Source organism: Falco cherrug, chromosome 16 (assembly GCF_023634085.1).
Source record: "Falco cherrug isolate bFalChe1 chromosome 16, bFalChe1.pri, whole genome shotgun sequence".
In the NCBI taxonomy this organism is placed as follows: Eukaryota; Metazoa; Chordata; class Aves; order Falconiformes; family Falconidae; genus Falco; species Falco cherrug.
The window spans coordinates 9,188,958-9,211,786 of NC_073712.1; the positions used below are offsets into that span (position 1 = coordinate 9,188,958).

The following is a 22,829-nucleotide window of genomic DNA, read 5'->3' on the forward strand; positions in this document are numbered from 1 at the left end:
TTAAATTTAAATCAGTAAAAGAAACTGGGTTTAGAAGCTGCAGTGTTCTAAGCAGCAGCAGATTTGTGCATTGTTTTAAATATATTTAAATTACCACACTGATGGCACACCTCAGCCTTATGAAATTCTGCACTGCATGTTTCAGAACACTACAAAAATAACTCTACCCTGGAAAGAGACTTTCACCGAGCTCTAACAACTTTGCTGGCTAGGACTTGAATTAAATGAAATAGGAAAACACCATAACGTTTGGCCGTCAGCTGAAGTGATCTGAATGTTCGCAAAGATTTTACATAAAGTTGAACTTACTCCACTCTCAAATGGTCCTCAGAATTCGAGCAGAGCGAGCTGAAGTAAGCCTTCCGCCTCCACTTGGAAGGAAAGACACAACGCAACGGAGCACTAAGGCATAGTAATACCTTGGCCAAAATAACACAGATAAAGCAGAAAGAACTGTAGTGCAGAATTCCGTAAGGTCTACCAGCACAGAGCTGTCTATAATGTTTACTCACATAGGCAATGTAGATTTGCAGTTACCAGTTGCGTTAAATGCACCATTCAAAACAAGCTTCTAAAATGTGATACTATAAGGCGCCACCTTTAAGTTCTCCAGAATGCAACTGTGCATAACTTTAAAATGGTTTCATAAATTTATTTTAAACATAACATGAGAAGGTGTTAAAACCGGTGTAATAGCTTCTTAGAATTTGGAGGAAGGGATGAATAGGGAGATATTCAGTACCCTTCACCAGCCCCCACCGCTGTTGTACATCAAGTATGGGTTTTGCAGATCAGTCTATAACACCAGCTTGACGGATCTTTCTCTCTGCACCAAATCCCTGCAAGGAAAACAAAACAAACCTTTAGCTCCAGCATCACACTTCAAAGGGAACCCGTCCGTCCTCTTCCCACCAACATGGAGTTAACATTCCTAATGAACACCCCCCCCCCCCGTCTGTCCTCCAAGTCAGTAACAAAACAGGTTCTGTGGATTGCTCTTTGTAGTCCTAGCTACATCACATATTCCAGATGCTTTACTCCTGCTTATCAAGCAGTGGAAGAACATTATGCAAAAGCCAAGTTTAGGTAAAGTGATTTCATTTGCTGCCTCTGACAGTAAGGAGGTTTGTAAAAGAAAAAACAAACCCAGGTAGGCATTACAGGCTAGAACACAAGCAGCAATTGGTTGCTTCTGTACCACGTGCTCCTCTGAAACCACAGCACACAATACTGACCCAGAGTGCAGCACCCCGACTTTGCACAAAAATCATCTCATCTCACACAGTCACTATGGAACGAGGGTGGACACCATGTTTCAAACTGTTCAGGCTCCCAACAGAGAAAGCAGGAAGCAATATTATGTTATCCAAGTTAAAACACAAGCTGCAGTTACTCTGCAAGCTCGCCTCGTATTTTACATACCTTTGAGTTATCCGGTCCCCTAGGCTGACGAAGAACTGTTAGACGAGGAGCACTGGCATCATCCAGATTAATGCTCTTCAAACGATTAACAAGTCTATCAGGACGCGGAGCAGCAACAGCCTTAGCACCTTCACTGTAACAGCCAACCAAAGAGCACTAATGACTTCCCAGAGATGGTGTGAGCTACCTCATTTACAGTCACTTTCCCCATTAATCCATTAACATAATCTGTCTCGTGTGATAGTGGGCCTTCTGGATGATACCACTTACATCTGCCTCAAACCCAGGACTTTAAACGCAGGACTCTGAAACGGCAGTAGCTGAAAACAGAGCTCTCAGAAGGGTATTCTGTAGCAAGCAGAGGTGTTGCATTTGCTTTCATGCACACCTAAGTAGTATTTCCCACATTTCTGTTCCCTTTAACTGCAACAATAAAAGACTTAAAGCTGGCAGTACACAGTATAGCATTAACATCTCTGAAGATGATGAGAATAGAGAATTTTGAGAAAAAAGAATTAAATTTTAGCTTCTGGTTGAAGTGCTATCTCAAGCTTAAGCAAAATCCAAATTGTGCCGTCTTCTTCAAAACATCTAAGTAGTTCAAAAGCAAACCCCCCCCCCCCCATCCCCGCCACCTGTAAGAAATGGTGTGCCAAAAAGAATAAAGGTGCTTTAACAACATTGGTTTTGTATTTAAAAACTAAAGTTGCTCTTCAGGAACAGCTGGAAGTACTACAGACTACACCCAGAGAGGCCAGCAACTACATAGGAATACCATCAGTTTTCTTATCGTTCATTAATTTCTACTTAGAAGGCTGTATCCAATTCCTGCTACAGGGGTGGGGGGGGAGCTTCTTCAGAACAAATTAATAAAAGAACAAGCTACCTGTAATTAAGAAAAACTAAGAGTGCTGCTGCTGCACTGTACAGGACGCTACAAGTGCTGGCAGCTCACAGGTGAGAGGCTCTCACTGAAGCCAGCTGTAATTCAGAGCTGCCATTCTAGGAAAAGCCAGCTCCATTTAGAAGCAGCGCGCACTCTGCTGCTGTGATGCAGACAGCGTGCCAGATCAAATCACTTGAAATTCTGAATCCTCACCAGACACGCCACACATTACAGGCACTGCATTTTCCTGTGCGCTGGTTCAGGATTACGGAGAACTCCACTTCATCCCCAGCCTGTAGTTCCACACCATCCTGAACTTCTTTGACATGGAAGAATAGCTTTTTGCTGTCACCCACTTCATAGTTAATGAAACCAAACTGAAAACCAACACATCACAAGGTTATTTCTTTCTTCTTGATCCAAACAATGCAATGACTTACTCATTACTGCAGTTTAACTACTTCTAGGAAAAAACTCTGAAGTGCCTAACAGAAGTCGAAATACAATTTCTACACTGAACAGAACATTCTGTCTGGGAGCAATGCTTCTGGGTGCCTAGGCACTCCTCCTGGGCCCAGCGTCTATAGAAAAGTTCTGAAAGCTGCCAAAGCCCTTGCAGTTGCATTACACTGAGAAGAGCGCTGTCGCATGTTCTTAAGACCCCACCTTAAAAAGTTACACAGCAGAAACCACTCAATTTTTTCGGTCTGTCGCCAGTGTAAGAAGTTGGTTATTTCCATTACCCTTTACTCATGTATAAGCTGGCAAACCTCATCTAAACCTCTCCCTAAATTATTACAGTGTAGTGCTGCAGAGTAAATATAAAATCAGAAAGCATTCACAACACTTAATTTTCTAATCATTCTGAGAGCAACTAACTAGGGCAATGACCTGCCTTCACATTTCAGGAGGACTACAATTATTGACTGCTTAACGCTGTGAAGAAGCTTCTTTTAGAAGCGAAGTATGCACAGTTTTGTTTCTTTTTTTAAACACTTAAACGTCCTGTTCAGCAGAAACCAGTCAGATCTGTTTCTAGGACATCTCAGAAAAATATCTTCAGAATCAACCACAGCAGGAACTGCTGCCCAGCACTACCAATGTTTCAGCACCAAACCAAGTACCGAGTTCACGTTTAGTAAAGTCATGTTACACAGGCTTTCATAAACCAGTATTTGGGTCACACAAAGCTACTTCCCTAGAACCAGAGTACAAAGCGAACCATTTGTGCCCAGCAACCTTCCTGGATTCAAGTGCCGAGGCAGATTCTCATCTGCTCTACGCCAAGACAAGCAGTGATTTTCTATTAATATGCATCTCATCTTCACAGCAGCAGCCGCTCACCTGATCTTTCACGCATTCCACTGTGGCTCTGCGGAACGGTGTGATGTTAACAGCCATTGTCTGCCCATTTTGACCAAGAACACAGAGCTGAAACTTTACTGTCTCTCCCTTTTGCAGACAGTCGCCTTTGTTTGCCATTCCAACAATTCCAAACGGATAGACCTCTCCTTTCATCTCACCTAGTGGAGGAAAAAGTGCAAGACAGAACTGAGAGGATTCCTTTCCTACCTGAGGGCGTTCAAAATCTATTTGCAGCATTACTGTCAGCTGAGTAGTACAAATATAGTCTGTAGTGTGACTATAATACTCAATACCTACTTACAGATTACTGAACTTTTACGCTTCTCATGCACTTGTGAAAGGAATACCTATAATTTAAAAGAAACAAATCTTACCATCCTCCATGACTTCAATCATGCCCTGGTATTCCGTTTGTGTGGGATCTACGCTCCTCAAAGGACGAATTACTTTACCAGAGTAAACAGCTGGATCAGCTTCTTCAGTGATACCATTCACTGAAAAAAAACCAGGATGTTCTAGTCATACTTTATTTTAAATAGAGTTAGTGATGCAGATTGACCAGGAGTCAACAGTTTGCACTGCAAGACACCTAAGGCAGCGCACTCTATCACTCAGTAGAACTGCAACAGCTTTAACACAGTAAGTCATGACAGTTTTTCTAACCAAGGCCAAACTAACATTTCAAACACAGAAGTAAAAGAATACTACTTTCTCTTGCAACTAGAGTCCATGGAACTTGAAAAGCAAATCAAAGTATTTCATGTCTCTTCCACTGCATTCCCATTCCCTGCTCACTTGAACCATTCAATAACCTTTAAGTATGCATTTTTTTTTGCCCCCCCAAGTCCTTAATAGCCCCTGCATCTATCTGCATTCCTCCTGCAATTTTCCTTCTGTGAGGTACAGCACAACATGCACTTGTGTGGCTACTTCTGCCACTAGGCCTCTCCTTAAAACACTACACCTGAAGAGGACAGAGTACAGTAAAGGTCCAAGAGTTGCTACTGTCTACAGGACTGTTGGTCTGCAGTTGTCTGTTCTCTGGAAACACAGACAACAGCTTTTAGGAAACCAATGATCACCAGATTAAGCACCGTCTTCTTGGTCTGAGCTCCAACTGTAAACACATTATTAACAACCTTTATCCGCCAGCATGTGCTAAGAGCACCGTAAGCAGAAAGTACCAGGTACAGTCTTACCTGCATGTGTTTTGTTCACCTTTTCTGCACTAACTTTGTTTCCTTTGCCTTTTGACAAGCTGTATTCAACAGTGTCTCCAAGTTCCAGGCTATCAATATCACCACAGTATTCACTACAGGAATAGAATTATGTAAAATTTGCCTTCAGTTACGTAACAGTGATGGTCATCCAACATTCATGTAAGTAGATCAGAAACTATTTAACCCGCTCAGCCCTTCACATTTTCAATAAATCCTTATTCAAGGAAGCAAAGTGTTTCAAATATACAGCTGTAGTTCTTGGCCTGGGGTTCAGAGGCATAGAACACCAAGACTTCTGACTAACAGAAAAGCTTGAATCAGTCCAACAGAGATAAATATAACTCGAGACACCCAAGCATGTATATACGTGTGCACATGAAGTCCACATGGGTTTAACAGTCAATGGCAAGAAATCCTCTCCTTGAACAGAACACTTGCCACCCCACCTCCCACCAACACACAAATAATAAAACTGTCATGCACCTGTAGTGGAAAAATATCTCCTTATCATGATTGGCTGTTTCAATAAATCCAAAGTTATCTTTCAGGGCTGCCACGTATCCCAAAAGCCTCTTAGAGCTGTAATTGCGTCCTAGCATTCTGACAGAAACAGCTGTTTGCAGACCAGTTCTCTTCACTTCACAAACACAGAACTCAACCTGTTGAAGAAGTGTGTATCAATACTAGGTAGAAAAAACCAAAACCACATCCACCAAAACCACGACCACCAACAAAACCACCTCAAAACAACTGATTTCAAACCTGTGTCACTGTAATCAACATCTAAGCTCACCATGGAAGTAATTTTCTAGCCACTACTTCCCTAAAAACATCTGTTATGACATTTAGTACATTCCAAAGAGTAGCAGTCACACCAGTGGTATCTGCAAGGCAAGACAGCCCCTAGCACTTAGCTGCTTTTATCCATTAAGATGAGAAACTTTATGTGATTCCCCTCCTTTCACTACACTTAATCACCAGTGGCCCACAGTGAACTCATTTGTTTCAGATATTTAATAAACATTAATCAGTGCCGTCCTAGCATGGCTCCTGAACACAGACAGGTTTTAGGCTGCTCCCCCAGATCTCCAAATTCTTTCTCTTTTCCCACTGTCTCTCGGGCTAATCTGCTTGTACGGTTATGTTATCCCGATTCAACATCCATCTCAAAGTCTCTGTGCTGATTTCCTCTTGATTATTCACAAGTGGAGACCACTGTTTTAATGATAAAAATTCCTTGTTTAAAAAGCATCATTTAGACAGTATGACACTATTTTCCTTTACGTATCGCTAGGTTTTAGGATATTTCTCTTTGTTATACAGAAGATTAAGCCGCTCAAACCTAGGACAGAAGAAAAGAAGTGGGTAACATTACACAGATGCCTTGTCCTTCACTTGTTCGACAGGGAGAACAAATCCAGTAACAAGGCAAAAAGAAGCTCACATCTCACAACACACAGAGAAATATTTCCTAAAGGTACACTAAGGTATATTGCCTTATCTCCTATCTGGGGATTAGCAGATCCTTCCACATCCTTGGCCTGGTAAGGAATGGTCAGTTTTACTCCACAGTCATCATAAACAATTATTCCATCCTCAGCTTCCTAAAGAACAAGACATCAGAATACAGCAATCAGTGTAAGCAAGTGAGTTTACTGCGTATAATTCAAGCACTGCTCATTTAAGCCACAGTGGTCTCACAGTAACTGCTCACTATCTGGTGAAACACACAACAAAGCAATCACCTCTTGAGTAAGAAGCTTTGAATGACACTAAAATACTTTCTTTTAAAGGAAAGAAAGTATTACCACCATTTCCTACTGGTATTTATTGGAAGTTTAAGTATTCTGGCATTGATTTGTCATGCCATTTTAAACAACAGAGGTTCTCCTATAGCCCTAGAAACTTAATTTTAACCAATGCTATCTACACCTTAAGCAGTAGTAGGCATTATCCTCAACATGATCACAAACAATGCTTGTATTATCCTGTTTCACACAAGTTAGTTTTTGCTGACTGCTGCCATTAGCTATTCAATGTAGTACACATTTATACAGGATGAACAGTGCTTCAAAAAGTTGAATTACTGATTTTAAGGAAGCAGCCTCAGTCTCCAAAGCCAGGAACACAGAACAGGAACTTCACAAGTAGAAGAGCAGCGTTACCTTCTCTTTCCCTTTATTTGGGCTAGTGGCTTTGGCTGGAGTGGCTTCTTTGTCTATAGTGCCCACAAAACGGTGATCTGATTGGGTATGGAAAGAAACTGTGCCCTTTGGAAGCTTTTTAATCCTTATAGCATGATTTCTTTGGGCAGATAACATATCCTGAAAAATAAGATCAATCAGATTTTAGACAGTCTGCACGTAATTTCTTTTAAAACAAAGATTTTGTAAAAATGTTAATCTCACTTACAGGAACGACAGTAAACTCTACTTCATCAGAAATGTGGAGTTGATTTCCATCCATAATTTCACTGAAGTGAAAGAACATGCGGGCATCCCGGTCTACACATTTAATGAAGCCAAAGCCATCTCTCATTGCTGCAATCACACCCTGAGAAGAGTTAAATGGACAAGTACAGTTTTACTACTAGTATGCAACATCTGTCTGTGGGGTATGTAATAATCTGAACACAAGGCCTGAATGCTACGAAAACACTTCCTGATTAATGCAATATGCTTCCTTGCAAACTGTAGTGCTAACGGCTACGGTCAACATGACATGCAAACAAGTTGTACTTACCTAGTTTCTCAATATAAATTAATCTTTCCCACTTTACTCTTCATAAGAACTTAAGCCATTAACAAGGAGGACTACAGTTCAAGAACCTGACATTACTACTACACCCATTCTTGAAGGGGGTAACTCTACAGATACATGCATCATCTATATAAGTACGTAACATGTACATAAACACACATAAACATACAAGAACCTATATAAACAGGAAATAAAAGCAGTGGTTGGAGGGAATTTTGAGAGAAAAACCGTAAGATTTCCAGACACAAATGAGGGAATTAAAAAGCTTTCTTACAAACAAGTTTGTTAAAACAAGACTATCATACCCATGGGTGTATACTATGGTATTAAGCATAGTAACATTAAGCATGTTACATGGTATTTTAGTGGCCTTCCTGGTAACCACTAGAAACGGAATACTGAATGATGAACAGAATACACTGTGCCCTATCAAGTGTAAAATTAAATAAAGGGGGAAAAAAATAAATCCATTTCTCACCCTGACTTCTGTTAAGAAAAATGGAGGGGGCAGGGGGAAAGAGGCTCCATAAAGTTGCTGAAAGAGTTCATCACAATTTAGGAAGAACTAGTACTAGATCATGCCAGAGGCATTGAGGAAGATAGAATTCATTAACATACTCATTTCAGCCCAGTTACTACAGAGCCTTTGGCAAGTCTCAGGGAAGGTTTATAGGATTTGAATGACAATGCAAAGATACTTTCCACCTTTACGACCATTCCTCTCTAATATAGCTTTCACAAGCTCAGGAAAATCAGCTAACCTTTCTAGAAGCAGCCAGCACTTGTCACGTCAATGACAGCTCAGTTCAGGCAGGCAAATATATTTAGCCAGAGTAGAAATACAAGAAGTCTATAGGATAGAATGCCAAAAATTGAGAGGCTAAAGTCAAATTTCTGTGGTTTTCTCAAAGCACAGGGTCCCTAGTAATTCACAGCATACTGAGATGTGATAGCACTGTAACTGGATTCCAATTGAAAAATAAGGCACTTACAGTCTAGCTGGAACAGAACCAATATTCCAAATTACAGGAGTGAAAGATACTCTGTAATACTGATTAGCACGTCCATCTTAAAGTCCCTGTAATCCACAAAGAGTTTTCTGTATGTGATAGAATGCAGCTCTTTACCATCTTTCTGCTGGACCCTCAGAGACAGGCCAGAAAGCATGAGACCCAAAAGCTGCACACAGCACCTCCTCTGATTCTTAAGACTTTTCATTACCTGACCCAGAGTAGCCCCAGGCTCTTCCAGTTTTCCCAAGAAACATGAGTAGTTACCCGTTTAGACTCAAATGTGAATTTTTAAACCAATAGTTCGAGGCTGCATTACTTCTCTGCCTGCTGTAAGCAGCTAGCAATCCCCTCCAAGAGGGCCAGCTAAGGTCTAGTTTTCTAATATGATTTAATTTACTCAGTAATTCAGTTCTTAATTCTTTTAAAGGAAAGATGCACAGCATTAACTCTGATTTTTATATCATTTAAGCACTTTGTTAAAAGTGTACAGCTGAGGACTGGATTTTGGAAGAGGCAATGGAAGACACTAGGGACTTTCACATTAAGTTATTGTTTAAGACAAACCCCCCATGTTTTACTTTCAATTTCCCCTAAGGAATTAAAAACTTCAGAAGATTGATACTTGCCATTTCCCTAGTTTCATTAGTAAACTGGAAAGTATTGGGCAGAACCTCAATATTGGTGGCTCGTTCCAGTTTGTCACGTCTGTCTGTTGAAATATTGAATCGAACGTGGTCACTTTCCAGCAAGGTCACCTTGGATTTTGTATCTTTGTCTCCAAATGGAAGTTCTTTCGGAATCACAAAGTCAACTTTGATGCGGCCAGGTAATGGATCACTCTAGTAGACAGAAACCCCAACAGAAAAATGTTAGTTCACCTACAAGACTCCGCGTAACCAGACAGAATAGTTGGCAGAACTACTACTGCTAACAGAAGTGTGGATGACACCAGATGCCTGCTGGACTCAGACCACTATGCTTCACTTCTACCACTCCTAATCTGCAATTTATTGCCCAAATAATATTACAGCCAAATCCAAGGTGGTTTTTGTTGTTGTTGGTTGGTTGAAGGGTTTTTTTTAAGCACTAAGAACTAAGTTTATAACCATATTTACAGCACCACATCTGAAAGTCAGCATCTTCCCTATTAAGTGTCCAAAACACACAGAAACACCACCCCCCCCCCAAATCTTCCTGAAACAACACAGGTTCACCTAAAACCTTAAGGGAAGTGCTCATGTACACTCTTTCCTCAAAGCCAAACACTGAATGTCAAGTTACCTCTCTGTCAGCCTCATTAACTGTCAATGCTCAGAGCAATCCGTAATCAGGCCTATTCCAGCAAATACCTTCTCCCCTTTTCCCTATGCTTTTGCTTTAAAGATAAATCCTAAACCCACAAAATTCAATAGGAAGTATTTGAAACACTAAAGAAAACACATACTCCCCAACGTACCAGTACCCTAATTCTTGCTCTTTACAACCTTTAGAAAAATTGCATACTGTGACTGCTATCAATGGTTGTTACAGGTTAAGTCCAAGCTTATTCCTTTTACTCTGACAGGATGCTTATGTGGCGGACTGTAATAGGGAAAGGGCAACCTTCGTACTGCTTGACTGGAATTCAATACAATCAATACAACATTTCACATAAACTTCAGTAAATACTGAAATTTACCTGGTTTTTGCTGGGTACTTTTGGAATTACTTTGGTTACGGTTCCTTCAAAATGTTCAATGCTGATATCTTCAAAAATGACAGTTCCTTGAGGCAGCAGTCTAACATCTGTTGCAACTTCTTTACCCTAAAGGTACAACATTAGTCAAACACCCATAGAGAAGAGGTGAAGTAACAGACATTTTCCAATGAACCTCCTCCCCCCTTCTTTTTACAAGTTATCTGAGAAAACAGACAGCTGTCCAGTTATGCCCTAGGATCTTGTCTTCAGTTTTTAATGAATTTCGTCTTACGTTTCTGTCTTTGATTGTAAACTCCACATCATCACCAGGCTGTAAGGCTTCTAGGTCACCTTTAAATTCACTATAGTGAAAGAATATTTCCTTCACGACATCACCCCTCTCAATAAATCCAAAGGCTTCCTAAGAACAGAATAAAGTGTTTAATAAATTGCCCATTCTCTTAACATACCAAGACAAAATTTTACAGGTTCTATCAAACACAACAAAAGACACTGACATACCAGTATAGCAGACTTATGAGTGCACAGTTTAACAGACTACCAGAAGAAACATACAAACAGAAAAAAATGGGATTTCCTTTGTTAAGGAAAGAAGTAGTATCAAAGATCAGCTGTTTAAACAGTTTCACCCTGTTTACACCCACAGCTACAAACTATTAATACCTCTTAAAGACCTAAATATATTATTTATAACTTCTCAGAACAGCATTTCATTTTCAAATGAAACTTTAAAACTAAATTATCACTTACTTTCATGGCACAGACTACTCCTTGACAGCGGGCTTGTTTCTTTTTTAATAGCATAATGTTACGAGCACTTACAGCACCAGTACTAGAGGGGAAAAAAGAAAACAGCAAACTTGAAACAACTCAAAACTGCAGCAAAACTTAAGATTGATTTTCACAGCATCATCTCAGTTCTTGGAACAGGCATGAATTCTGCCTGACTACAAAAACAAAGTATGAAGTCAGAAAAGCAACACCAACTTACTGTTTATTTGTATCAATTACAAAGTTTATTTTATCTCCTGTTTCCAGCTGTACATTTCCTTCAACATCCTCTGGGGTGTAAGTCAGGTAAAATACTTCCTGTAAATTAACATTGACTAATATTACTCTATTTGCAGAATAGTTGCTTCAAAGAAACATTAACACCATTTTGTTTAAGAACAGTTATCTTCTACCAAAAAAATTTAGTGTGAAAACTGAGAATGGTCAAACATGACATGCATTCTTTTTTCCACTGTGCTGTTTTGATGAGTCTGTAACAAGCAACTTAAGTTGAAAGGTTTTATATGTGGCCATCTTTAAATGTCAATTTCTAAACATTAAAAGTTCAAGTCAAGGATACATGAACATTACAAAACCCAGCTCCATTAAGTTTTAGAAAAGAACAACTATTTCCCTCTATATAAAGTTCTCCATGCATATAAGCAAGCAAGCTGTCAAATTAATATTTCTGTTTGTAGTAATTACCAAAGCATGCTTTTTTTGTGCCATGAACTTGGTAGTGTCAACTGTTTACATTAAGTTGCATCAATTTTTTTGTTTTTGCTCATGGACCACAATGATGGATTAGTGAAGAGTTCAAGTAAAACACATAAGCTTTACCCCATTACGTTCGTAGCATACGCTCCCTGTAGGACTCTGACCCGGGGCAGCTGGAGATTTACTCTCTAAATTGTGAGGAACAGCGCACACAACCTACCAGTCAAAAAAAAAAAAAAAATTCCATTGCTAGTAATTTCAGGAGCAGCATTGTTCAATACAAAATGAATTTCAGTATCCTCTACCACACACTCATCTAGTGTAACTCAACCCGGAATGTCATGCTGCAAAATTTCAGTCTTACAGAATACCTGTTGACTCTTTAAGAACTGCCTAGAGCCAAGCTAGAGCTCAAACTGAACCTTTGAATTTTTACCAGAACAACAGAAATACATTTCAGTGTAACTGTATATTGTATGTAGTTAATATGCATGCTAAATCAATCTAGGCTTCTGTACTGCAGTAAAGAATGGAAACTATGCCTTATGGAAAATGGGCACTAACTTGTCCATTTATTCGTTCTTCAGGTAGTATTTCTGGTTTTATCTTCACCAATTTAATAGCAATGGGTTTTCCAGTTCGGCGATCAGAAGACACTTCAAACTCCACATCGTCTATAAGACAATCAAACATGATAATGGCATCACAGAGTTTTGTCTGGGTTTTTATGTTTTGTTTTGGTTTTTTACAATCACTACATGGTTACATTTGATAATTCACGGCTTGTCACCAAACACAACGAAGTAAAACTCAGGTGCTTTTGTTACCAAGGAAGGACACTCTACTTGAAAGTATTTCTCTGGTTATTCTACTTACTCACTCCCGTTGCTAATGAACTATTCTATTGTAATGGTTTGTCCCTCAATAGTTCCCTCCACCTGCCCCTCTCACTATACAGCGAACTTCACACTGAAATTCAGACAACACAACACATGCCATTAAAACAGTTTAGAAACTTCACTGCCATATTAATTAGCAGCGTGAAGTAGCTGCCTCCCCATTCTTAAAAAAAGCCCTGGCCATCTTCAAACTAATTCTAAAAAAAGAAATACTAGGCATGTGAGGTAAATTCTTCCACAGTTTAAGCACTTGCTTCCACCTCAGTTATATAAGTTTGACCTAACACCAGACCTATTCCAGAATGGCCACAACTGTATTGATAAAGCTGCACAAAGTTTAAGTGCTGTAAAAGTCTCTCATTAGGAGTGGCAGATTATTCAGGTGTCTCTTGTAGCCCACCAGAACACCATGCATCTGTTCATGCCATATGATAAAAGCATGTTCTATGGCAAGTGAAAGAAACTGGTCTTCACTCACCCTAGAAGCTCTGAAAGTTGCCTAATTACCTCCTACTTTAAGCTCCTGTAAGTTGCCATTATACTGTGAACAGTGGAAGAACAGTCTAGCTTGCCGTTCTGAACACTGAATGAATCCGTAAGAGGTCAGCAGTTTTTCTATAACCCCAGTCTCACGCAGCGCTGCCGAAGTACCATTGGGGTACCCGTTGTGTCCATTGTTGTGGAGCAGGTTTGGATCAAAGCTCATCTGTTTAAAAGAAGTGGGGGAAAGACAAAAACACTAATTAAAGTAAGTTCTGTTTTTCCATACCCACGTAACAGCATAACAGAAAGGAGAGCTTGTGGAAGGTATTGTGACAAGCAAATTTAACCATTTTTAAAATAGAGAAGGAACGTCAAAATATACAAAGCTTTTGTAAACCAATAATGCTTAAAATTTAGACAGGCAACACACTTATAACACAGGCCAGAAATAAAGCTTGCACAGACCAAAACTAACTTCTGACTTTCTTATGTATTATACCTCAAAGTACTCTCACATTCACTATTTCACACCAGGGCCTGAAAGTACCTGCTCTTCCAAATTAAACAGGTAATTCAGAAAACACAACTATTATGAACCAACAGAAGCAGGTTCACATCCCTGCAAAGTTTGCCCCCAGTTTGTCTGTTCAGATTTTCATACTAAAAAAAACCCAGTTTAAAGTATTTAAACATTTTTACGGTTATGGAATTTATACCCAGAATTATAACTTAAACTAACGCTTCTGTGGCATAGGAGCCCAAGTGCTACAGACTGAAAAAATTTGAAAACAGCATTAAACTAAAAAAGTTAAAGCTGTAATGAACTGTTAACTTATAGCCATGAATATCTGGGGGGGGGGGGGGAGCAGCAGTCTTTCTCTTTCCAGGGCACAGACTCAACCTTGAAATACTCAAGTCTCTTCCATTTACAGGTTAGCAATTAAATCAGTTGAAACTGATTTAAACCTCACTAAACACTGTAATTCAAGAAAGGTTACTGAAGCAACCCTTCCCCCTCCCCAAACAGTCAACATGCATCTTAAAACACAGTATTAGGAGGGTTTTATTTGCTGTAGTTTCCAGAGTATTTATTTTTGAAACACAATGAGACTATCTGTTCTCTGCTTTCTTCTTGCATCAAGCAGAAGGAATTCAAAATTAGTCAGCAATATGTTTAGTGGAGATAAAAGACAGCCGAGCAACCTGTAAAACGTTCATGCTTCTTACTCTAGTACAGAGATTGAGTTACTGAACGTATTAAAAAGGTATAGTTACAACGCGTCTTACTATGCTGTCTGGAAATCAGTTTAAAAGTGATCAGAGGGCACTGAAAATCACCTGCCATGAAGTTTCTGGGCAGAAATCTTTATTTCAAGTGAGACCAACATTAAAAAAATAAATTGGTAAGAACTGCAAGAAGTAAGGACTGACAAAGAGTTCTGACCTCCAAGAGAAAAAGGAAAACATCAGTCCTCACATCATTGTACTCTGCAACTTCTCAATGCTAGTTAGCCTTCAACCATTAATCCCAAATGGTTCCAAAAAAAGATACTGGTACTGGTTAATGGTGAAACTTATAAGCATAACCCATGCTGGTGTATTTTTCCTGGAACATTTCCACCTTCATGTTATGGCTTACATATTTAGACTTTAATGCAAAAAGGATGTTGTACCAGAACCTAAGGGGTATTTTCACTGGTTTCATTTTGCAGGAAGAAGCAATGTTTTGATGTAAGAATTTCTAAAAGTTTCAAGAAAAAAACCCCAAAACTGATACTTCATAATTGCTTGGGAAAAGACCAAATGCTTCATATTTGCAAAAAACTGTTGATACTAAGAAGGTTAAGTAGTGAAGAGGACATTCACTAGGTAACCAAACCTATGGCATCCTGTGCTACTGAAACATGTTGACATTGCTGCCCTGACCTAAGGATCTCTGGCACAGGGGAGTACCCTTTTGTTTAAGACCCGCATGTGATATGATTGATACAATTAAAAAAAGGAATGACACAGTTTCTCTAATATGCACTGCTTATTTTCTTGGTTTACACCTCTTCATTTTCCATTTTTAAAATGAGTAACTGTAGTATGGCCAACTATTGCACAAAATCTCCAAGCCTCAATGGGAAAACGCACCAGAGGCAAAGGTGTGCACATATACACCCCTGATGCAGAAACAGCTACAAAAGCTCGATGTTCTGTTACGCTATATTAAGAGAACTACTAAAAGCCTAATTTAGAGTCTCTTTCAGTGCTGTGCTTCTTCCCACACACTAAAAACTCTTGCAAGGAAGGGACTACCTTACTACCCAGCTTCCCCTCTCATACTTTAAAGGGAGGGCTAAAGAAGTTGAACCAAGGAGTTAGTTTTTTAAGTTTGTTAGATTATGTTATTAGTAAATTCACATAACTTGACAGAGGTCTCAGTATAATTATCAGAGTACAAATATTTAATTAGGATATTGATTTGGATTTAATCTTAGCTCCATCAAATTAGCATTTGTCCAAACCTGTGAGTCCCAAGTCTGGTTATGTACGATGCTATACAGCAGTTCTTGTGTGTGAGCAGATTAAGCTGAAGAGAATGGGAAAACCTAACTCTCTAGGAACATCTGAGCTGCCTCACTCATTGTATTCACTAGTAATTCTCCACAACTTACGAGTTTTCCTTTGTCAAGAGCAAACTAAAGGTGAGAGCAAACTCACCTGAAGATCCCCATTTACAATAAATAGAAGTTACAGATGACAACTATCTCCCTGCACTGCACCCTGCAGGCAACTTTCAGAGGACCTGCAACCTACAACCAACTTAATCTGTAATTGTTTTAAACCTTTATTCCTTTTCTAGTTTACCTAATGCAATATACAACAATTTTGCTACAGCTTAAGAAATGTGTCTGTTCAGGCATGTCTGATGCTGTCAAAAACTTGGGGAGAATAAAAATATTCTATTTTCACAGAAAACCATAATACCAGTGCAAGAAAACATTACAATGTGGCAGTTTACAAATATCAAGTAACTACTACGTGAATAGCTGTTCACAGCCAAGTTAGGTAAGAATTTTATTGCTGCCATATTCAGATTGATAGCCTCCCTACTGTCCCAGAATTAAGTAATAAACTTCATTGTATAAGGTCTTATAGAACAAGAGAAATAAACAGAAAAATGCAGTACTGTCTGTACTGTGGCATGATAACCCACAGTATAACAGACAAGCAGTTACTCAATCCCTTGATTTCAATCAATACTGCCCTCTTATTCCACATTACAAACCCTCAAGTTATCAGGATATCACAGGTTTGTAGAGTAGCTGGCATAAATCAATACTCTTACATGTTCAAGCAAGTCATAAAATACTAACATAGTAGAAAACACTGATTCAGAGAGCATGACCCCTGCCAGAAATCCCTAGAAAACCCTAGTCCATCCTCCTCCTCCTGAAAGGCTTGCCAAGGACAGACAAAGGCAGCCATGTCTTTGTCTAGGTGAGTCTTGAAAACCTCCAATGGCAGAAGTTCCACCACCTTCCTGGGTTAACTGCTGCAGTGCTGTGCTACTCTCCTAGGAAAGATGTCTTCCCCTCATGCCCAGCCTAAACTGCTCAAGGGACAAAAGCCACAGCAGTTGCATCTTTTTTATGCAGTGGATTATCTCTAAAGGGCACATTTTTTCAGAGCATCTGACAAAAAAGCGCCATACAAAGCTGTTAAGAGTTACAGACTAGTTCCTGCCAGCATCGCTCCAATATATGAACCGTCATCTTTTGAGGAAGGCAACCCCTGGGGCATTCCATACACAAGAAGATACTCTTGTGGGATGGCAACACTGAAGTGTTTGATTTTAAGCCATCCTAGAGCTGGAAATAGTTTTCAGAAACAAATTGGTCCTGCAAGTAGACAGGCTGGGGGAAGGGAAAATGATACATTATTATACCTTTTCCCAGGAGAATAATAGGCAAGACTATTAACCCACTGTGAAAGCTCAAGTGAGTGTGACAAATGCTTTCTGTGAGTCATTTACAAAATGGCCACTTCACATCTCTGATACAAGTACACAAACACACATACGCACCCCTGCCACAGATGTTAAGTAATAGACTAAAGGTGTATCAGATACAGAAAATGACAAAAGTCTACCTAAAAATCAAGTTCGGAATAGCCTATCTCAGGGTTAGAAAACAATACAACTGTCACCCCTTGCTCAGAGACTACCATTGCATAACTTTTGGACAGTTTGATTTTAAAAGGAGTATTACTAGTACAGCACAAAGGACTCATCATCAATCGTCTAAAGCCTGACTTCAGTTCACAGATAAGACTCCTCAGGGTGGCACTAAAATTTGCTGTAGGGAGAAAGATACATTATAGTATATGCAGTCTTTCCAGATATTTGCCATACTCCTACACCTGTTCAAACATAATGTTGTAACAGAGCGTAACAAAAATCAAACATAATGCCCGTTTATACATATCACCCGGAGTACTATCATGAAACTGTTCTTTAAGAATCTTCTACTAATAGGCTATAACCTATTAATGCACAAACAAGACTTGCTCATACTTGCAATATAGCAGTTATATACTGGCCCATGATGACTACCTGGCAGTAGTGTCCACTACCAATGGTTCACTCTCAACAGCTGAATTAACACAGCTAACCTGTCAGTTTACAAGAATAAGAACTATAAGCCCCACCAATACATGTACTCAGAGGAAGCAAAAAAACCCCCAAACTGTGCAGTCAGATTTAAAGAAGACTAAAGAGGTTATTTTAAAATTAAAAAAGGCTGAAACCACAACATTACTGTTAGTAGAAGAGTGAAACATTAACAATCAGCTCCCTAGGGTTATTAAGTATTGTTAAACAGAACATCTTGCATGTACTGTTAATTCATCATACTGCTACTAAACCAACATAACAGAAAAAACTGCAAAAAAAATTCCAACAACTTAACAAAACCCACACACTTCTGTTGGCAATTTGTCTCCTATTAAGTTTAGAAATACATATATAACTTTTTATATAAACACATACACCAACCTCGCAGTGATATTCAAATATTGCACTTTCAGTAGTATTAGCCGATTCTTCTGTTTCAGCACAAGTTACTAAGAATGAAGACTGCTATTATTAAAAAAAAAAAAAAAGAGAGAGAGAAAAAAAGAGAGAAAAAGAAAAAAGACAGCACGAAAATGTGATCTATCAAGCTAATAGAGAATACAAGTGCTGCTGCCCTGGGCAGTTTCAATACAGCACTGGAGAAAACAAAGACTACTAGCAGCGTTGGGACGTGCTCTTTTGAAGCTGTTGAGTAGGCACAAACTTCTTGTTTCAGATCAAGCCTTGTATCTTCAGTGTACGTTTCCTCTTCTTTGGTCTTGAGTTGTTGTTACGATGTGATATATTCTTTTCCTGATCTGAACTTGAAGCAGCAGTTTCAGGTGGTAAATTCTGTTCTGTTCCACTTCATACTGGAGAAAGGAAAAAATAGCACACTAAATATCACTGGAAAAGAAATTATACATCAGTCTTAGGTATTCCTACCAACAGGTGAATTTCCTCTACCTTAATACTGTAGGTTTGATCCATGCTAGGAAAGACTTTACCGATTATTTGGCATGCCCATTTTCAGTTTTGTTTTCCAAGAAACATTACCTCCAGTCAGTGATACAGTGCTCCCAATTTTAAACTCTTCAGACAGTAAAGGCATTTCAGGAAACATCCCAGTCTGTACGATTAAAACAGCAACTTTGTTTTGATGAATAGCAGCATCATTTAACCAAGTCTTAGTCCTCCTATCACTAACTTTATATGGCTGTCATCTCATAATTTAATTACCAAGTGCTTGCACAGGCCTTCACAGTGGCAATAGGGTGTATGTGTGTAGCGAAATTAGAATTTCCTGATGATTTTTGTTTCAAAAGTCAGTACTTGAAGCAGCTTTAACTTTGTATTAAAATAAACTTATTAATTATATGTACAGATGCTGTATGCCTGTTCTACACAGACCATATGCACTCTGGCATTGCATGTAAACAACTGCAGAGCCATTCTCCAGACTTAAAACAGTGTTTGCAAAATGCTGCTTACATATAGGTAATATTTGTGTAGATAACATAACAGAGAAGTCTCTCTGCAACAGTAACTAGATAGTAATCCCCTCCTAAAGTTTAACAGTACCACTTGGCACTTTCCTGAGAAAGTGGTTTAGACAAACTGCCACCAACTACATAAAACTAAAACCTTACAGAAACAAGAGCTTTTTTCAAAAATAAATAAAATTAAGTTTTGAATTGAGTTTGTTGCTTACTCAGTAGATATAGAGAAGAAGGGGGGGGGACAACAGTGGACAGAAGCTGCTAAGTAGTAACACAGCTATGAATCTACAGATAAACTAGCACATTATGCAGTAATCTAAAGCTATAATGCATCAGAGCACAACTCTTCCCCAAGTTGTTCCACAAGTCCCACACCAGATGAGAAAAAATATGGACCAAGCCTGTTTCTACACTGTAGCAGGAAAATTAATTTCTCAATTTACATTGAGCTTTGAATTCCCTTTAGCGAACTTGAAAGAGTCAACCTAAGTGACTGAAACAAAAGTGCAAAGACATTTAACTCTCATCATAGTGAAAATGTTGACTGCAGTCAGCTATTACAAGTAAGAATTCTAAACTCCAAGAGCACACAATGGCTGTATGCAAACTCATCACCCAGTTTTCACAGAAGTTTGTACTGCAATGACCTCTCGTCCAGATGAAGCATCTTACTTTAGTCACCACTTTGAAAAAAACTTTCAGCTGAAATAAATTTTCTTGTGAGACCCTTACACACACATGAATGAGACTAAAGATGAAACTGGATGAGGGACAGTACAAACCAGTAATCTGCTATGAAAGGTTTGCAGTGAAAGATTCAATTACAAAAAATAAAATTAAAAAAATTTCAGAAGACACAAAGCTACTGCAAAAATAACAGGATCACTAGACTTTTCAGATAACCTCCATATTAGATTCAGGGCATCATTACCACAGTCTCTTTCACGGTAGTGTTATTTTTTGGATGGCATTTCAGATCTCAAATGAGCATTCCCCAAACCAAGTGCAGGAGAAATGAAGCAAACATATACTGTATCACAGGAACTGCACAGAGACACTCAATATCTTCTTATTTGTGTACTTCTCATCTAATTAGACCAGTATTATTAGAGCACTACCGCAGCTGTAACTTCTATCGTATCACATTTCATGTTTTTCTGGGCACGCAATATATTAAATTTTCATAAAATAATCAAAACACCTCTTCTACCCAACCGTGACTAAAGCTAATTTTGTCAGCTAAAGAAATAAGGCATTAGCTTTTCCCTTAAAAATTAGCTCCATTTGATAAGAAGATTGGCTTACTACACTTATTAAAACAATGGGGTTGTCAAATAAGCAGAAGTCAAGTTAAAAAGAAAATCTCACACTGTGTGTCTGCCTCAAATTCTTTACTTTTAATTCAGCTACTATAAATACTCCTCCAAACAGTAAACACCCTAAGCAGCTGCCCAGCCCCCAAGTCACACTGGGTTCTGCATTTGTGTGTTTACAGCTGAAAGGATTAATGCAAAGACAGGGGAGAGCTGTGCAAGTCCTGCTCTTGAAGTCCCTCAGGTGCAGGTTTTGCCCAATGACAGCAAGCTGTCCACAGCTAGGAACCACCCGTACAGCCCAGCAGCAGAACCTGCCAGGTTACAAATGCTGTTTTGATTCCCATTTTCTCCACAAAAAGAGCCAAGTGCAAGAACACGCATTTCACTTGATCAGAAAATGTGCTTCTAGGAATAGCCATTTCTCACATGGCTAAGACTAAATTTAATAAAGATACAACTTGTTATTTTCAGTACGCATGCACAACACGGTTTTAAATACTCGAGGTAAAGCTACTCTGGGCCTTTTCAGACTCATCGGGAAGGCAGCACCGAACATCAGCGCTCACGCACCCTGACCTGACCGATCCGCCACAGCTACAACATCAGCTGCCAACGTTCCCTGGGGCACTTGTAAGTTAAAAAATATGTATCTGGGGGCAAAAAAAAGTTAAAGAACTCCCAAGGACATCTGTAAAGGCATGTACAGACACAGAATCAATCAAAAAAATAACCGTAAGCAGAGAAATCTGTTTTCTTTCAAGGGGCCTGGCGCTGGGGGGCCGCCCTGCGCCCGTCACTAACGCGAGCAGCGGAAAAAGCGGCTCCCGACGGGCAGGGACCCACCGCAGGCCAGCGGGAGGCTCCTGCAGCACGGCCGGCCCCGAGCGCGGCACTGCCGCGGCCCTGTTCACTGCGCTGCTGCAAGATGGAGGCCGCGGAAACCAGTCGCGAGCCCCGCCGAGGGGCGGTGCCAGGAGCCCCAGCCCGCAGCGCGCCGAGCGGGGGCTGCCGCGCGCGGGAGGCGGCCAGCACGCTGGGCCGCGGCCTACGCTATGACAGCGCAAAGGCCGGAAAGGGGGCGCGCCAGGCGCCGCTGCCGCCCGTCCCAAGCGAAAGGCAGGCCCGGCGGAGGGAGTGGCCGCCGCGCCGCCCTCCCCGCACACAAAGGGGGGCGATGGCGGCCGCTCCCCCACACACAAAGGGCTGGGGGCCCAGGCCCTGCGTCGGGCGGGGCTGCGCGCGCGGCATGCCGGGAGCCGCGGTCCGCCACCGCTCTTTCCCGGCGGCCGTGCAGGCCCGGCCCCAGCGGCCCCAGCGGCCCGGCCCCGCCCGGGGCCTGCCGGGGCCCGTAGTCCCCCCCCCGGCACCGCCCCTGTCTGCTCTGCGCCTCTCGGCATGCAGGCCCCGACAGGCCCCGCAGCCGGCTGCGCCGCGCGGCACGTCGGGAGAGCGAGTCCCGGCGCCGCGATAGCCCCGCCCCCGCGGCCGGGCGGCACTGCGGCCCCCAAGAGCCCCGGCGGCAGGGCGGCTGCCCGCGGCACGCCGGGAGGCGTAGTGCGCCCGCCGCTGCGGCCCAGCAGCCCGCGCCCGCCGCAACTCCATCCCCGGGCGCCGCGGCCCACCAGGCGGGCGGCCGCCCCCCACGCGGCCGCGGGGAGGTCCCGGGCGCCTCCGCGCCGCTAAGATAGGCGATAAACGGTTTACGGACACAGAGGTGCCCTCGGCCTCCCCCGCCACCTCTGGGCGGCCCCGGTATCCCTTCGCTTGCGCGGGCGCCGCCTGGGCAGCGGCGGGAGTCGCCAGCGCCCGCCGCGAGTCGTACTTACCCCAACAGCTCAGCGCCCCCGCTCCAGCGCCGCCATGAGCAGCACGGCACAGCACGTAGGAATAAATCCCGGCCTCTCGCGAGAGCGCCGGGCGGAGCCGCGCCTGCGCTGGGCGGAGCCAGCGCCTGTTCACTGCGCGTGCGCGGCGGCGCGCCCCGCTCCTCCGCCGCCCTGCAGTCGGGGCGAGAGCGCGGGCAGCCCCGTCCCTCGGCCGCCCCGGGGAGCGCGGGCAGACCCGCTCTTTAGCCACCCCAGGCGGGGGGAGCGGCGGGCAGCGCCCCGCTGCCGCCCCGGGGACTCAGTTTGTCACCGAGGGAGACGCTTTGTGTCTAGATTCAGATACAAGCGGAGGA

At 41.6% G+C, this 22,829-nt stretch overlaps 1 protein-coding gene across 1 annotated transcript; it reads right to left on the reverse strand.

Moving 5' to 3' along the window:
* Nucleotides 1–627: 627 nt before the first annotated feature.
* Nucleotides 628–22,621, reverse strand: CSDE1 (cold shock domain containing E1). The gene is made up of 20 exons (XM_055727891.1): nucleotides 22,477–22,621; nucleotides 18,277–18,707; nucleotides 13,260–13,458; nucleotides 12,418–12,527; nucleotides 11,977–12,069; nucleotides 11,357–11,454; nucleotides 11,116–11,197; nucleotides 10,637–10,765; nucleotides 10,345–10,470; nucleotides 9,293–9,505; nucleotides 7,306–7,446; nucleotides 7,059–7,217; nucleotides 6,390–6,497; nucleotides 5,377–5,552; nucleotides 4,873–4,985; nucleotides 4,048–4,167; nucleotides 3,653–3,831; nucleotides 2,522–2,685; nucleotides 1,423–1,555; nucleotides 628–839 (listed from the first exon to the last, which is right to left on the reverse strand). Exons 3-20 carry the CDS (start codon nucleotides 13,456–13,458, stop codon nucleotides 792–794), a joined length of 2,391 nt encoding a protein of 796 aa, XP_055583866.1. The 5' UTR covers nucleotides 18,277–18,707; nucleotides 22,477–22,621; the 3' UTR covers nucleotides 628–791.
* Nucleotides 22,622–22,829: the final 208 nt, after the last annotated feature.

Excerpts from the sequence above, each read along its gene's own strand:
- CSDE1 (XM_055727891.1), bottom strand. The coding sequence starts at position 13,458 with ATGAGCTTTGATCCAAACCTGCTCCACAACAATGGACACAACGGGTAC. Across the intron at positions 7,218-7,305 it reads TAGAGTTTACTGTCGTTCCT|GATATGTTATCTGCCCAAAG; the intron begins GTAAGTGAGATT and ends CTTATTTTTCAG. Across the intron at positions 2,686-3,652 it reads TGGAATGCGTGAAAGATCAG|TTTGGTTTCATTAACTATGA; the intron begins GTGAGCGGCTGC and ends GTTGGTTTTCAG.